The sequence below is a fragment of the Lolium perenne genome, chromosome 3 (assembly GCF_019359855.2).
Source record: "Lolium perenne isolate Kyuss_39 chromosome 3, Kyuss_2.0, whole genome shotgun sequence".
Classification (NCBI taxonomy): Eukaryota; Viridiplantae; Streptophyta; class Magnoliopsida; order Poales; family Poaceae; genus Lolium; species Lolium perenne.
Genome location: NC_067246.2, coordinates 233340724 through 233359019, shown reverse-complemented (window position 1 = coordinate 233359019; position 18296 = coordinate 233340724). Strand labels below are relative to the sequence as shown.

The 18296-nt window shown below is 41.1% G+C and overlaps 1 protein-coding gene across 1 annotated transcript; it reads right to left on the bottom strand.

The window, feature by feature from the left end:
* Positions 1–13110: 13110 nt before the first annotated feature.
* On the bottom strand, positions 13111–18138 carry LOC127343697 (uncharacterized). Its single transcript, XM_051369885.2, has 8 exons — positions 17210–18138; positions 16781–17092; positions 16435–16672; positions 16167–16357; positions 14927–15162; positions 14458–14701; positions 14263–14370; positions 13111–13445 (listed from the first exon to the last, which is right to left on the bottom strand). The coding sequence occupies exons 2-8, from the start codon at positions 16997–16999 to the stop codon at positions 13374–13376; spliced, it is 1308 nt and encodes a 435-aa protein (XP_051225845.1). The 5' UTR covers positions 17000–17092; positions 17210–18138; the 3' UTR covers positions 13111–13373.
* Positions 18139–18296: the final 158 nt, after the last annotated feature.

Here is an 18296-nt window from a genome sequence, read left to right as displayed (position 1 = left end):
GTCCACCATAAATACCTATGCATGGCATTTCAAACCATTCCAAGTAAATTCTCATGTGCTACCTTTAAAACCTTCAAAATGCTTCTCAATTTGTGTTTATGTTTTATAGCTCATGAGGAAATATGTGGTGTTTATCTTTCAATCTTGTCATTTACTCCTGACAGACTTTCACAATGGACTAGTGGCACATCCGCTTATCCAATAATTTTGCAAAAAGAGCTGGCAACGGGGTTCCCAGCCCCAATTAATCAACTTTCATTAATAATTCTCTTCACATGTTTTGCCCTGATTTATCAGTAAGCAACTTAAATTGCAAATAGACACTCCTCCATGGTATGTGATTGATGGAAGGCACCCGAGGATTCGGTTAGCCATGGCTTGTGTAAGCAAAGGTTGGGGGGAGTGTCATCCATAATAAAACTAAAGTACGTGTGTAAACAAAAGAGAAGAGGGATGATCGACCTTGCTAGTAGAGATAACGTCCTTCATGGGAGCCGCTCTTGGAAGTCTGGTTGATGAGGTAGTTAGAGTGCCCACTATCATTCGTTGACAACAACAAACACCTCTCAAAACCATTTTACTTCTGTCTTTACAAATGAAAAGCTCTAGCACATGTTAATCCCTGCTTCCCTCTGCGAAGGGTCAATCTTTTACTTTTACATTGAGTCTCCATCCTTTCTTTGAGCACTTTCTTGAGAGCACAACTGTCATTCTTAGTATAATATGCTTGTCCCAAAATATGATTAGCTGTGTTATAACTTTGATGTTTTTATCTCTGATAACCTCTACTTCCAGTCTTCCCATGAACTTCAAAGGTGCCCGAGCATTTATGTTTTGCTGTACAAACACGGGCAAGCAAGATACCACTTTATCATATCCTTCTATGAACATTGCAATCCTGTTTATAGACATGATTCATGATGCTTATTATTAATTTGTTGGTACCTTTTCCATGATTGACATAGCTATTAGATGATTTTATTTGCATGTATCTTATTATGAATTGCTTAAGTACTTGCCATATCATGAGAATATTTACATCATATGAACAAATGTGTTCGTGAAAGTTCTTTTATCGCACTCAGTTGTTAACTGAATTGCTTGAGGACAAGCAATAAGCTAAGCTTGGGGGAGTTGATACGTCCAAAACGTATCTACTTTCCCGAACACTTTTGCTATTGTTTTGCCTCTAATTTGTGTATTTTGGATGCAACTAACACGGACTAACGCTGTTTTCAGCAGAACTGCTCTGGTGTCTCGTTTTTGTGCAGAAATCCAACTTTCAGGAAAATCCTCGGAATTTATGCCAAAGGTCTTATTTTTCCAGAAGAATTACGGAGCCAGAAGGGCAAGCCAGGTGGAGGCCCGAGGCCCCCACACGCTAGGCCGGCGCGGCCCAGGAGGGGGGCGCGCCGCCCTATTGTGTGGCCGCCTCGGCTGGCCCCCGACGCCCTCCTCTGGACTACTTAACGCCTTCGACCTAAAAACGCACGGGGGGATAGACGAAATCGCCAGAAGACATCCAGTATGCCGCCACCATCGCGAAACTCCGTCTCGGGACCAGAAACTCCGTTCTGGCACTCCGCCTGGACGGGGAATTGGAGGAGATCATCGCCATTATCACCACCGACGCCTCTCCATCGACCAGCCATGTTTCCCCCATCCATGTGTGAGTAATTCCCCCGCTGTAGGCTGAAGGGGATGGTAGGGATTGGATGAGATTGGTCATGTAATAACATAAGATTGTTAGGGCATAGTGCCTAGTGTCCGTAATTGGTACTTTTATGATATTGTTGTAACTTGTTATGCTTAATGCTTGTCACTAGGGCCCGAGTGCCATGATCTCAGATCTGAACATGTTATCAATTCATGATGATATTCATTGCTTTATGATCTTAGCTGCAAGTTGTATACACGTATTGTTGTCCGAAACCCGAGGCCCCAAAGTGACAGAAATTGGGACAACCGAAGGGTAAGGCGGTGATATGAGGATCACATGTGTTCACGGAGTGTTAATGCTTTGCTCCGGTGCTCTATTAAAAGGAGTACTTTAATTTCCAGTAGATTCCCTAGAGGCCCGGCTGCCACCGGCTGGTAGGACAAAAGATGTTGTGCAAGTTTCTCATTGCGAGCACGTACGACTAAATATGGAACACATGCCTATTGATTGATTAGTACTTGGATACCGTTTTATTATTATCTGCAAATGCCCTGCCTTGATTGTTACATGAGTTTCTCTCATCCATGCAACGCCCGTTCATCCATCCCTGTGCCTACAGTATTTTAATCCTGCTGTTTACTATAATCACTACTGCTGTCTTTGTTACTCTGCTGCTGTTATTCCACTACTGCTACTGCTATAAAACTGTTACTACTGATAAACTCTTGCGAGAAAGTCTGTTTCCAGGTGCAGCTGAATTGACAACTCCGCTGTTAAGGCTTTCAAGTATTCTTTGTCTCCCCTTGTGTCAAATCAATAAATTGGGTTTTACTTCCCGCGAAGACTGTTGCGATCCCCTATACTTGTGGGTCATCAGTAGGTGATAAGATAAGAGGGAAATTTCTATGGTTTGTTTGAGTTAAAGTTCACAAAGTTTCAAAACTTGAGTAGTGTTGAGGGGGTAAAAACAAACAAAACTTTTTCATTCATACCAAGCATAACACATTACAAAGCTAACACACCGTTGGTTTTAAGAACCATTCATTCGCTCTACGATACAAGGGGATCCTGATACAAACTCACACTAGTGCTCTCTTCCGTAGGTGTGAGTTCTACTAAAGTGATCAAGTGTGCAAAACTTTAGGTAGAATTTCAAGAAAAGTAGAGCATGGATTTCTCATTTTGAAAAGATCTCAAGGATAAGAGTGAGAATAAGTTTTTATAAATATTCCCTCATTTGTTTTGGAAACTAAGTTTTTCAGACGTCCATTCTAACTAGGGTCTCCTAAGGTCAACAATGGCTCTGATACCAACTTGTCAACACCCGGATTTTTAAGTCCAGATGCCTATTATGCCGTACATCGCAATCCCAGGAATATTGTTTTTATGAGACATAATAGATTAATATCACAGAACATCATTCATTACAACACATAATTGTCTTACATAGAGGGATCACATGATCCAGTCTTAATACAACATAATGGATCTAGAGATCCTATTACAAAACACATAGCAGAAGCGAAGTAGCGGTCGTGGTCCATCTATTCCATAGGCAACTGTTGACGTCAGGAGTGGTCCTAGTTGTCGTAGACGTCCTGCTGTCCATCTTACTCGTACTGCTGTTCCTCTTCATAGTTTGGCCATTTGAATAGCCAGGGACAAAGCCATGAGTACTTTAAAGTACTCGCAAACTAATACTAGTGTAAACACTATCAATTGTAGTAATGGGGTGCTAAGCTCTAAGTTTATTTGCATAAAGCCAATTTTAGTTCACAAACATTTAGTAAAAGCCTCTTCATTTGCTAACTAACTCAAGTGGGAACATTAGTGTCATTCCCACAACTCTGTTGTGATTCAATTCAAATTCACCATTCACCTTTCAAGTTCAAGTCACAAGTCATATGTCACATTTTTGAAAAATGGTCTGATGACGGAACAGTATGGCCTTTCCAACCGTCCATAACCGTGGACGCGGCTATTCGAATAGTTTTACACTCTGCAGAGGTCGTACACTTGTGCCACAACATTTGCAATAATCTGTCAGGGTTAACTGGCCCTGATTTATCACACTCCGTGTGCGGACTACCAACCATAACCTTTACTTACATATCCTAGTATAGGCACCTCTCCCCATGAGCTTGGCCTCCCAGTGAAGACAAACCGTCAGCCTGGGAACTGCACAGGGCTTGGGCCGGACATTCACCTCATTTCACGTCATTTCACATCATTTCACCTGTAACGGAGGCAGCCTCGGCATAACCCCTATGACGCTTGTTTAGAGGGAACCCATACTAAGATACATAAACTTCCAGTTAAGCCCTTACCCATAATCAGGTATTGTGGGGGTACTTGCAAAATTGGAAATGGTATCGCATCCGAACCCAACCATCAGTTTTTGTAAAGTTCACCATGTCATTCACCAGTCATATTCACCTTCAAAATCTTTCAATCGAAGTACTCATCATTCCAAAGTTTTCCAAAGTCATTTCATTTCACATGCTCCCATCTAGAGTAGTCAATTTTATTTGTTAGCACTAGCAACTAGTCATGAGGGGTGCTAACTAGCTTATAGCTTTCTAGGCTAAGTTTGATGCTCTTGTTCTACTCTATATCTAGACCAAGTGAATCATGAATCAAAAAGTAACTTTGATAAATCAAAATCAGTAAAGCTTGCAAAGTAAAAACTTGGGATAGGGTCATTAAGCATAAAGTAAAATGTGGTGATGCCTTTCTCTTGTAGAGCTTTGCACTTTGCAAGAATATTAGCTTGCATTGGTAGTATCTTGCATTAGTCTAGCTTGCCTTGGTTGGTGTATTGATCAAAGTGGTCTTCTTCTCCTTGGAAGTAGACCTCCTCCTCCTCCTCTTGATACTCCTCGGTACTAGCGTCTAAAAACGAATACGATGTACACAATCACCAAACAAAACTTAAAGGCTAGCCTATGCACACACATGAGTCACACAAGTTAGGCTAGCATCACAACATTATTATTATTTTGGTTGACTTTGTTTTCTTGTTAGGAAAAATAATTTCCTCTCATTATAAATATTTATTAGGGTTTCTATTTAATTCTTTGGAGAAATAATTTCCTCTCATTGAATCTTGTTAAGATTTAATTTCCTCATATGATAATATATGAACTCATGTTGACCAAGGTCAACACTTCATAATCATCATTTGGGAAAGTGATTTAAATGAGGTGATGCACCTCATGCAATTTAATACTATCTCATTAACAATTTAATATCACCAAATAGTATCACATGAGCTAATATAGACCAAGGTCCCTACCTCATGTGGTATTACTTGAGACAAAGATTTAAATGAGAGACATACCTCTCATATGACTTAATACATAGTTTTGAATAATTTAAATACTACTATTGAAATGATTTAATATTCTCAAGAAGAACATATGGATTCATGTAGACAAATATCATCACCTCACCTTGAATCACTTGTGAATGTGATTTAAATGAGGTTCTACTCCTCATAGATTTAAAATCCTAAATTTGGAAATAATTTAAATGGGCTAGTATTGACTACATAGACACTTCTTGATTCTAGCCCATGATCATATGAAGCAACCCTATCATATTTTTACATAAACAATTAGAGTATTTGAAATGTGAATTATGAGAATTTTAATCACCTCAAAATTCATTATGGTTGAATTTCTAAATTTATTTGAATTCTAAAAACTCTCTGTCTTGTTATTTTACTATTCATATTCTACAAAAGATTTTGGTTTGAATCCAGTGTGGTTGGATAGAGCTTTTCATAAGCTTTCCAAAAATATAAAGTTGGTCAAATTTGGTTTGGTAGATTTTGTTTTATTTGAATTTGAATTGGGCACCAGTATTGATATTTACTGAAGCAAATTAATTTGAATCAAACTGTGGGCCGAGGCGGGAAAGTAAACGGGCCAGAGGGAGAACGAGAAAGGTGGGCCGGCCCAACTGCGCGTCCAGCGCGAGCAGGCCGTCTGACAGGGTGGGGCACGCCTGTCAGCGCCTCATAACTCCCGAACCGGTACGTTTTAACTGGGGCCGTTGGATTAGAACTGGATCGGATGCGCGAGGGGCGTCGTCATCTTCGGCGAGCGAGGGCTTACTGGCGGCGAGGGTTTGGTGTTGGCGAGCTCACCGGCGGTCGGCGAGGAAGGGCGTCGACGGTGCTCGAGGTTGTCGACGACGGCGGGTTCAGTGGTGGTCGTGGGAGCGCCTGGGGTGGTCGCAATCGACGGCGGCTTGCAGGTGTTCTGGCGGGGCTCCGGCGATGAATTGGCGGGCTCCGGTGATCAATGTGGATGGGAGAGGAATGGAGGATGCTCAGGCGGAAGAGGGGAAGCGAGGGGTGTGTGGAATTCGTCTCAGGGTGTGTTCTATTTATAGAGGCGAGAGGGGCCGAGGCAGAGCAGGGCAGATCAATGGTGACGACGGCGATGGAATGGCGGAGCGGTCCTGGCGATGACGCAGGTGAATAGGCGACTTCAGTGCGAGTGCAGGGGACTTGCCGGTGCGGAAAAAGATGGTGCGTGGAGGTCAGGAGCATGACGCGAGCGGCGAGTCCTGTGGCGGAAGTCGCCGATGATGACGACGGCGTCCGTCCTCTCCGGCATCAACGGGCATGTCTGGGAGGTTGGTGGTCCACTGTGGCGTGCGTGTGTGCAAGGAGAGGTCAAGGGGAGGGCTGTGCTGACGCGGTGCGAGGGTGAACTGGCGCGTCCAGAGCGCTCGCCGTGCGCGCTCTGGCGTGGCATGGACGTCACGGGCACGAAGCGTTCCAGCGCTTGTTGTCGTCTCCTTAGCTCAGGGCTATGTCCAACAGGATCAGTAGAGTCAGGGGAAGGTGAAGGACATGCTGATGTCGGGTTGAGGTGAAAGGAGAGGGTGATGGCATGGTCATGCCGTGCTCACCTCGGCATGGCCTTGTTCTGGTCACCATCGCCAAGGTACTGGGGTACAAGTGCTAGGCTTTGTCTCCTGGGTGCTAGAGGGTGTTAGTGATGACATCGGATTGAGGGTTGAGGTGATTATCCTTTGGATTTTAACATGTTTCCCTTCACCCAGATTGTGCACATCAAGTGCTCGACACAAGGCCCGCATGAACTCAAGTTTTGAATTTTGGCACCAAATTTTATGGCAGTGATTCATACAAAAAATGTGATGTAGTGGTGGTGTTGGTTGGTCAAGGAGAGTGGATTTGTGAAATGCCAAAATGGGTATGATCTTGTTTTTGCTTTAGGGTTGCTACTTTGCTTGATCACCATTTGAATTTGAGCAAGAATTTGCAGGGGTTGTTTTGGGTAAAGTTATTCATCTTGATGTTGTCTTGGATGAGGTGCAAAGAATTAGAATTGTTTGGTTTAAGAATCTCTCAAAACAGAGGCTCAAAGAGGGCATCATGCTAAAAATGGCAGATTTGACCATTAGTGCATGTGAGCTCATTTTGAATTCAAATTTGATTTGATTTGAGTTTCTTTGATTCCAAAAGTGTTAATAAGTGTTTATTAACATTCTACAACTAATGGCACAAGTCAAAATGGCTTATTTTAAGGATTTTCAAAAATGGCCATAGCCCCATATGTGTATTTCCTATTTTTGTTTTCCTTTCTTTTTCTTTGATCTTCTTTGAACCAAGTGGTGTTGTGTTATGTTCTTATGTACCAATTGAGTTTAGATAGGTGTCTCATCATTTCAAACCAAGAATTAGGGTTTAGGCTTAAATTGGCAATTTGGCCATTACTCTCATATACCTATATGGACAATTTTATTTATCTTTATTTTCTTTTGTTTCACCTTGGATTTGATTTGTTAAGCACTAGATAGGGTTTATTAATGTTTTCCAATTATTGGAACAAGGTAGAAGGGTCTAGGTTAAAGTTTTACCAAAATAGCCATAGCCTCATATATGAAGCTATTTGCATTTTCCTATTTCTTATTTATTCCTCTTTAACTTAAATGGGCATGGTTTAGTGTTTATTTAGTGTTAGATTGAGTTTGGTAAAGTTTTCAAACCATTTGGGGAAAGTGTGAGTGCATAGGTCAAGATTTGGTATTATGGCTATGTGCCACATATGCCTCTATGCATATTCTTATTTTCTTTTTATTTCACCTTAGATTTAGTTGGTAAATGATAGGTTAGGTTTGTTGAGTTGTTTTTGCAAACCATCTAGCAAGATAGGACATGGTGTAGTTTATTATTTGCAAGAATGGCTATGGGTTCACATAGGCCTTTTCTTTTTAATTTGATTTCTTTTTATTTGGTTTTATCTTGGAGGGTAAAATGGAGAGTAGGATTTAGGGTTTTAGATCATTTCAAAATACTTGCAACAATCAATCATGGCAAAATCACAACATATAAACATGATCACTATGCATCAAACTTAACTTAATAAAAGTTTTTGTTGGTACCAAATTTTTGAAATAGGGAGATTCATTTTCTTTGTTTTGAAATTTTTGGGATGTTACAAGGAGTCTCAACCATGTCTGCATAGTTCACGAACCGTAGGGTGACACACTTAAGGTTTGATATCCTTTTAAGTAGATATGGAATATGGAATGGAGTTCGAATGTTGTTCGGAGTCTCGGATGGGATCCAGGACATCACGAGGAGTTCCGGAATGGTCCGGAGAATAAGATTCATATATGGGAAGTCATTTTCCGGGGTTCGGAAAAAGTCCGGTGTTTTGACCGGAGCTTCTAGAAGGTTTTGGAAGGACCGGAATAGTCCGGAATATTGTGGAAGGTTCCGGAAGTGTCCGGGATGACCCGGGCTGTCTAAGGAAGTCCGGCGGGTTCCATAATAGGTGTATCCATGTTTTCCTTAAGGGTTAAGAAGTTTCCCCTAAGGCAGATTCGGATTTGGCAAAAGAGTCCTAGTTCTAGTAGGTTTCGGCTGACAGAAACCTACCGGAACTCTCCCAAACTTTGGGGGCAGGTCTTGGACGACCCAAGGACATTTTCCACCTATACAAGGAGGGCAAGGGGAGCCCCAAGAGCACCACAAGTCGCAGCCCTTGCCCCCTCTCCCCAAACCCTAGCCGCCCCTTCCTCCTCCTCCCTCTTGCACGGCTACGGCGAAGCCCTGCAGGATTTCTCCACCACCACCGCCACCACGCCGTCGTGCTGGCGGGATTCCGAGGAGGATCTACTACTTCCGCTACCCGCTGGAACGGGGAGAAGGACGTCGTCATCAACACCGAACGTGTGACCGAGTACGGAGGTGCTGCCCGACTGTGGCACCGTCAAGATCTTCTACGCGCTTTTGAAAGCGACAAGTGATCGACTACAGCAACAACGAGATCTAATATCGTAGGCTTTGGAAATCTTCGAGGGTTAGTCTCATGATCTTCTCGTTGCTACCATCTTCTAGATTGGATCTTGGCTTGTTATTCGTTCTTGCGGTAGGAAATTTTTTGTTTTCTATGCTACGAATCCCATCACAGTTGACACATATAAAGTAGTAGAGCGCATTCGGGTGCGATATCACGCCTCACAGGACGGATCCTGGGGACTTACCTTCGTAAAGTATTACGGCATCCAGAATTTTCATCGCAGCAGACGCGCTGTGGGAATATATTGCCGAGTGCCTTTTTCGGCTGCTGGAATTGCTAATTTCTTCGAGTTGCTAATGATAATGTCGATCTCCCGATGGGAGTACATGACGAGTTATATGTAACTCGAAGATGTACGACGATAACTTCTCGCCTTGTTTTTTGTCCTATCATCCTATTTTTCCTTCTTCTCTTCATGTTTCATCGGGTGCGCGACCAGCGCTCCCGATGGGAGTAGCCCCCGAGGCTACAGGCGAGTATTTGCACTTGGGTGTAGGCTCAACACATACCATCTATATTTTGAGGTTGAACTTTTCCATTTTCTTTCTTTCTTTATTTTCATCGGGTGCGCGACCAGCGCTCCCGATGGGATCAGGTTTGATCTTATTACCTCCGTCCATCGCGTTGCTTGCTAGTGATGATGTTGTCGATGTTGACAATGCCATCGAGATCAGCTCCTTGTCACCTCCAATCCCCACAGACGGCGCCAATTGACAAGTTTTAACTTGTCAATGCCTACAAGTTGTAGACTAGGATTTCACGGAAAGTAGAGGGCAAGTAGATCTCGAAGGTTCAGCCGAAACAGGTGCTTGACTATGAAAACTAGGGTTTGGGTTCACAATGATTTGATCCTTTCTTTCTCCCTCGGCTCCCCTTTATATAGGAGGTAGAGCCGAGGTTTTCGTATTGTACAAGTTACAAAGTCCGGGAAACTTATTTGAGTCATTCCCGTATTGATACAAGACTATTCCTAATCTATCTCTATTTTCCATATCGATGCTTATTGGGCTTCCGAGCTTCATAAACTTCGGGTCATGGGCCTTTAGTTATCCCCGGGTACCTTATTCGGCAGGCCCATTCGGGATGCCTATGTCACCCTGTTCCGGGAAGGGAACTACGAGCGCGGCAGGAAAGGAACTCCGTGTAGTTCTGGTCAATCTGTGAAGACTGGCGGTCATAGTTTTCATAAGAAAATCAACCATTTGAAGAAATGATTACGAAAACTTGCATTCACCTATGACTTTCTGGTCTATGGTTGTAGCTAGTGCATGATACACCTATTTCCTGTAATGAACTTGCTGAGTACGCTCGTAATCATCTCTCTTTCAATCCCCTGCTTAGTTATGGAGGCACCGAAGGAGAAACTACCGTGGAACTCGAAGTGAAAGGAGTCAAATACAACAAGATGGAGAACCTAATCAATAGAGGCAATTGAGTTAGCTTCTGCATCAGCTAGAGTGGAAACCTAGACTAGAAATATAAGGGAGCAATTTTCCTAATCCTAGCACCTTAGTAGTTAGAGTTCTATATCAGCCTAGTATCTCCAGATCTAGAGTTAGCCATAAGTTAGGCTACCAGCTGTTCTTTTGGAGTTTTATTTGAAGTTTACCTCACTGTAAAGTAGGAGGCTGTGTTAATCTTCTGTAAACAGTTCGTGTATACTTCTATAGACATGCCTTGGACTCGCATATGTTTTTGTTGTACCACTCTGGGGGATGTAATACGAGTGAAACGATTGTGTTATATGTCAACGACTTGCGTATTACACCATGCAGTGGTATGCTGGATCACCGCAGCAATGAACCGGACAATCCTATGTGCAAACCTCCTCACTTGCACGGAAACCCCCATCAGCTCGTAGTGGGTATGATCCACATCTTTCCCACGATCATCCTTTATAATCATGTTATGGTGTCATTTCTAGAGTGAAATGAAGTGGCGTGTGGATGCAATGGTAAGTTGATTCTTGTCCGGTGCATAATAGACCGGACTTGTTGACTACGTAACTTTTGCTGACGTAACATATGTTTTTTTTTCTCTGGGTTTGTTAGAGGGGGTGGCAGTGTTGATCGTTACTAGATCACGAAAAGACATCCTCATGCCCGACCCATATTTATATCAGGCATCCTCGATGATTACATGCCTATCTATCATTGACTTGATATAGTGTGACGTTGTAACCCATTCTTGTATGGCACGCTTAGTTAGGTGTTAATCCACACTTTGGTAGTACTATATTATTGAAACATACTCCTATAGTATGATTCCTTTAATTAAAAGAAATAGTGGCGGCACCATCGATTTAGTATTGAATGACTATATAGTATTGCTAAAATCTAACTCCCAACTTCCAACAGACCTCTAACCCCTTAATAGTTGCTCTAAACTATCAAATGGTAATGATATGTACAAGTTGATTCAAAACTACAGTTTGCATATAAAAGATAAACGACAGCAAGCTTCCGTGATTCAAATTCCGGCTGAGATATTCTTCCCCACACACACCTGGCAAGTTCATAACGCATAGGTCCTACTGATTACATATTCTTCCTAAAAGACTAGACGAAGCCCAAGATTAACGGCCATAGAGAATTGTACTCCTTCCATTCAAAAGAATAACGCTTATAAATTTAGTTACAAGTCAACATTCTCTAAGTTTGACCAATTTTACTGGTAAAATATGAATATTTACAATACCAAATCAATATTAGTTTATTCACTATAAAATCTATTTTTATAATCTATTTTTTCATATTGTAGATGTTTATATTACTGTATTTCTTTTGCCTTTGGTCAAACTTAGTAAGATTTGACTTTTGACTAAATTTATAATCCTTATTCAACAGAATGGAGGTAGTAAGTACTAACTGATGGGGCACACGGTGAGGAGATATACAACCTCACAGCCCACCAGCCCGTGTGAAATAATAAACTTCAAGAATAGCTTCAACCAGTAGATATGCAGCGGAAAATTAAACACAAGCACCCGCACAAGTAACACAACGATTTACGTGGAAGCCCTCCTTAACGTGAGGGTGTGGACCAACCGGATCGCGCAAACTTCACTATAAGCAAAATGGGTACAAAGTCTTCTCTAGAAAATATAGAGATCACAACACAGTTCACCTCATTGTCCACTGGCAGCAGCAGTAGCAGCCACCACCACCACCATCACCACAACAACAACAACTACTACTACTACTACTACTACTACTATCATGTGGTATCAGATTTCTGGGTTTATCATGGTGAGTATTCTCTGTTGATTGATCTGCTGATTGTTCTTCAACCATTCAGTTTTTTAGATCGGCGAGTGGGAAGCTTTTTTTGTCCGTGGTTCCCCCAATATTGTTTGTGGACACGACTGGAGATGCTCTTATGCTAGTTACAATGTGCATCTATGGTGTCATTTTTTTAAGTGGAATCAAGTGGCGTGTGGATGCAATGTTAAGTCAGAAACGTCATTCTTGACCGAATGCATTATAGACCGGCTTTATCTGGTATCTAACGTTTGTTGATGTACTGTCGTACGTGCTCGTATATATGATTTTCTTTTCTCTGGTTTTGTTAGGGAGCGTCAGTGGTGATCTCAACATGAGCACGAAAAACATCTACCCCTCTCATAAACCATTCTCGTATGGCAAGCTTAAATTTTACAATACAGATTGGTACTACTATACTATTGCAACATATGATACCTTTGATTCAAAGAAATAGTGACCGCACCATTGATTTAGTAGACTATACTACTGCTAAAATCTCACTCCCGACTTCAATCAGACCTTCCAACCCCCTTAATAGTTGCTCCAAATTATGAAATGATAATAATAGTGTACAAAAGTATTTCCGAATGATAATGATATATACAAGTTGATTCAAAACTAAAGCTTGCATATAAAAAAGACAAACGAAAGCAAGCTCCCATAATTCACATTCTGACCGAGATTTTCTTCCCCATACACACTTGCAAGTTAATAATGCATACACCCAACGGATTATGTGTTCCATATTTTCCTACAGGACTAGAGGGAGCCTAAGATTATCGGGCCCGGAGAATAGTAAGTAGTAGCAACAAGCAAAATGATTGACTGATCCACATAGCATAAATTTGCAACAACCAAAAACACAGGAAACTTATATGGCATATCTCTGTCTCCATATATGGGGATTCTCTGATACATAAATTATCAAGTGTCCACAAGTCTCATATTGCAACTACTGGTTCACACTACAGGTTGCACGCCCGTTGATGATTATTTATATTTATAATTATACAGTGTAAACATATTCATCGTGGATTGATTTTTGGATGTTTGTCACTACGGTGCCACTGTTCCATTTTGGTCTTGTGTTGCAGGAAGGTGTCCATCCTACGTGCACCTCAGAACATCGGGAGTTCTTCTCAATTTTGGTCCATGCCCCAGGCGTTTTGGCCTTATATCCTATATTAACAATCGAAATGTCATGCACTGGAGTTTATAACAAAGAAATACTCATAATATTGAATCCATGATTTGCCATTATAACTAGCAGCCCCCTTTGCATCTTTTTGAATATGAATAATGCTGGCAGCCAAATTATTCTGAATATTACTGGAAACTGGCCAGGATTAATCACAAAGTCAGCGAATTCGAGAATCGAGATGTCTCTGTGCATTACTTTGCCGCCATATTTGTGAGTACTTCATGCAAACTTCTGGAAATGATATTTACAGGCTATAACATAACTGCAACTGTCAAGAGAGATATTTGCATGCGATTCCGCCAAAAAGAAAATAATTGGATGCTATAGGATTTTGAGTTAAAAGGAATAAATTTATGAACCAAATCACCCACCAAGTGCAATCAGGCTTACTCAGACAACTTAAGCAAATGGAGAAACTAACGAGTGTCTAGATACATGTATATATACAGCATGCCACTACATCAGCTAAGCAGATTACTGGTTGGACTCACAATTTCAGGGAGTAACTGGGCACTTACTTAAAGTGCTTTTGGTTAAACATACCAGTATCGATATTGACCTGCTGTAATACATAAACCCTACATGCATCTGTGTACTAATTGCAACGGATGCCACTCTTTGGTTTCTCCAAACAAGTTATATCAATGAAAGCTTAAATTGGATCTAAGATCAGACAAAAGCATTAATCGCAACCTTGAAGTTCTGCCCTTATTAAGAACAGATAATCGTGCAACAGATACGATGCACATCATTTAAAGTGCCCAAAAGAATTTCTGTTGAGCGATTGCAGGATACCTGGTCAAATATTGCTGTAGGGATGGCAAGTGTCGCCACTGCATTAGGAGCGTCTACTATTCCAGATATTCTACCCTCACATGGACAGCATGATAGTAAAAGATAGACCTGCATATAACCCAAAGTTAAGAAGGTCAGATAACGTTACTTTCACATGACTCTTACAGGATGACAATTAATAACCCTACTGCCTACCTGCTCCTTGGAGTACCCAAATCTGGAAAGGTATTCAATGGCATTGAGAACTGCACACTTGAAGGCAACTGATGCATCAAGGAAATGCTGTTTCCCAGTCTCATCTACACTGATGCCCTCAAAGACTAACCATTCTGAAAAATGTGGCTCCACTGGACCTATCTCAAAGATAGGATTCACATGAAGTGCTGTCGGACCAACAGGAGTCAAGTATTCCTTCATCCCACCTCTTATAATCTCACACCTACACAAAATGCGACAATGAATTAGTGCAATTTTACAAGCACAATGCAAGAAGCAAATCCGCATGGTGTCAGGTTCTCTTGCATTAATGGATCTGGTTTGTTGTGACTGGTTGTTTGGGTCCACCCCTGGAACAAGAGGTCCGGTAGACAACTATGAGATACCAGGCGCATTTAAAGATATAATATAAGTATTGAAAAGTTTAGACAAGAACAAAGTCCATTACTTTAGCTCAAGGAACCCACTCATTTCTATTGCTCCACAAAATGAGACTTCACCGTCACCTTGGGAGAAGTGCATATCACCAGTACTCAAATTTGCTCCTTCAACAAATACTGGTAGATAAACTTTGGAACCTCTGCTTAGATTCTTAATGTCACAGTTCCCCCCGTTCTCTCTTCCAGGAATAGTTCTTGCTGCTTCGTTTGCAATCTTTTGCCATTCAGCAGTCCCTTTTTCAATCTGCACGTGTTGTAAGCATTGTCAAGGATAGCTCTTTAATAATACAAATTCTAAACAGAGTATCAATGAACATGTGGCGTTCCAAGCCTGCCGGTGAATCTTTTTTTTTTATTGTATGGAAATTTACAATCTTCTGAAGTATGTTCAGTTGATCTAGTCAGTATATCTATGCAGTTGTAATAGTTTTGGTGGGATTTTTCCTATCTACACCCCTGCAGTATGGGAGCTTACAGTATCTCACAAATCAATAATTTCTTCTGGCTCATGGCGCGATAGGCGTCAGTAGAAGAGGTCATGTTGATAAAGTCAGTTGTTTACTATTCCCCACTTGTTTTTTGATTGTGTGGTAACTACGAAGTACAAACTTGGTCTGGTGTTTAATAGTGAATGACTCGTGTAGCTCGGCTGTTTTATGGAGTTTACAGAAGCTAAAGAATGATGTGTGTTTTCAGGGGTGCTGCTGGAGAAGCATACTGCATGGATGAACCCGATGCAGTGATGGGATATTCTATGCAAGGATACACAATCTCAGCTGATAGAACACTGCATTTCTCTAGAGGAAAAGGGAGGTGAAGTAATGAGGTTGAGGATCACCTGGGGGAACGCCGAAGATGATTTGTTTATGTAGCTGTGTGATGCACACGTCGCTGTTCACTATCCGACAAAAACATTTAGCAGTAGAAAACAATATGTTATCTTTTAGTTTTTTCAGCGGTGTCTGCATACACTTTTAATTTCAGTCTAGGGCAGATAAATCCCTCTGCCTGAGATCCATCACACTGTAAAACTCATGCTGGTTTCATTAATGCAAAGAAGACGGAGGATCAACCCTGTTTTTTAACACAAATATCTTAGATTTCCTAGATTAACATATGCGTGTAAAATTGTTGTGCTGGAATTCTGGGCCACGTAAGAAATATAACCTAATTTATAAATGCTACAAATAATGTTTGATTTAAACCTTGGAGTTAAAGTGAAACCATTAATCAGGCAGTGGGTCATACCATTCCAAGTAAGCAGTTTTCGGAGGTTGGTAAGATAGCGAGGGGCCTCTGGTGCAGAACTTCACACAGTTTCAGAGACTCATGACTTGTCTCGGTCAATTTCCTTTCCCTTTCGTTCCATATATTAAGAAGTTCGACTGATGGTGCAGTTCCCACTATACCAGGATGAGTTAAACCCGGAAACCGAACACCTGGTATACACGAAATGGAGCTATTGAATGATCTAAAGTTGAAACGCTTCATTAAGAGCAATAGCAAGAACTCTTACCAGGAATCTGAGGGGAGTATGCATAGATTCCTTCAAAATACCAAATGGCTTTTCTTGCACTTGGGAAGTGGTCCGTTAAGAATCCACCTCCACTATCCCTTTCAAATATTCCAGTATAACCCCACTCATCACCAGGAAGCGGACCAAGGTTGCAGATCTCTACCGCAAGAAGATCACCGGGTGAAGCTGGAACCCCTTCAGAATCAACTATTCTAAAGGGGCCACTAAGATAATGAGCCTGTGGAAAATCTATATTCAGTTTGGCACCAGTATTGCTTTTAATGACAATACAACAATAAATAGAACATCAAACAAAATCTCTTGCATAAAGAAAATGTCTACTTACAATTGTGAGATCCAGAAACTTGATATCATCTGCGGAGTCATCATCTCTAACCCGTCCTCCAGTACAATCGACCATCTCAACACGGAATAATTCCCCTTCAATTACATCAGCAACAGGTGGGATATTTGGATGCCAGCGGTTATGGAGATGAACCTTTTGCTCCCAAGGCTTCTTCTTCACATCTATGGGCACTACAAGTCTTGGAGTCAGAGGAGCCATGCTTTGTTATGTTACTTCAACTTCAGAGCTTCATCCTTTTGTAAGCTCGGTGCATCTTAATATGTTACATATCAACTTCCATGACGAGGCACACTGAAGGCAAACGAACAAAGACAGAAAAATCCAAGGAAGACAATTAGATATACATCCACTTTGAAAGCACATTAACATATGAATGGTGGTGCTTCCAAGAGTTACACGCATCTTTACCTAGCAATAATAGTGAATGCTCAGGAGTGATTAATAATTCATAACTTGGTCACCATCAAGTAAGAATATTCATGTTGGCATTTGGATGTTTGTATTGGCAGGCTTGGCATTCCATTCGGTGAAATATTAATATCCTGGGATATTCCAATTGAGATCAATGCGAATATTTCTGTTTGGGTGTTCAGATATTTGGTACAAAGAATTGATATCCTAGTTGAATACCAAATCCTGTTTCGATGGTTAAAGTGATGTATTGCATTTGTATGAGAGTATGATCATGATACATGTTTGAAAATGATTTCTTGTGTAAATGTTGAATATCTGAATGATTATATGACATACAATTAATAAAAGGCAAAGAAAATATTATATAAAATTGTCACATCATCTTATAACTTCAAACAAACATGGAAAATGGAATGAAAAAAATGTACCCAACTGTCACAACATTTTAGTAATCTAGACAACAATCACACATACATTATTAATAGGCCATCCATAGCTAAGACGGCGAGATATTATTAATTGTCCAAAGCGGTACCGTACCAACTACTTGGGTTGTCTTATTCATTTGTATTATTCAGAGGCTTATTAATAGGCTATCCATAGCTAAGACGGCGAGATATCATTAATTGTCCAAAGCGGTACCTGACATAGGCATCCCCAATGGGCCTGCCGAAGAAGATACCCGGGGTTTACTGGAGGCCCATGACCCGAAGTTTTATATAGTTTGGAAAGATAGAATTGTATTAGGAATATTAACTTGTAAATATCGCGGGACGGGTCAGAAACCCTCTCCCGGGTATTTTTCAGTACCAACTACTTGGGCTGTCTTATTCATTTGTATTTTTCAGAGGCTTGTGTCATGCATGACTTATGCTACTGAGCGTCAGTTAGCTTTTATGGCAATATTCAAATATAATCTGTTAGATGCATCACATCACAAATTGAAGAAGCCCCTAATATTAGGAACAGATTAATTATGTCTAATTCTGCACCAAATATACAGTTTACATGTAGTCAATTAAAATTTTATTCTTCATTCCAAGAAGCAAACTCTAACTAATAAAGCAGCGAGAACGCTCTT

Coding starts and splice junctions, on each gene's coding strand:
- LOC127343697 (XM_051369885.2), bottom strand. CDS start 16,999: ATGGCTCCTCTGACTCCAAGACTTGTAGTGCCCATAGATGTGAAGAAG. Junction 16,358..16,434: donor ATACTCCCCTCAGATTCCTG/GTAAGAGTTCTT, acceptor CGTGTATACCAG/GTGTTCGGTTTCCGGGTTTA. Junction 13,446..14,262: donor CTACAGCAATATTTGACCAG/GTATCCTGCAAT, acceptor TTGTTAATATAG/GATATAAGGCCAAAACGCCT.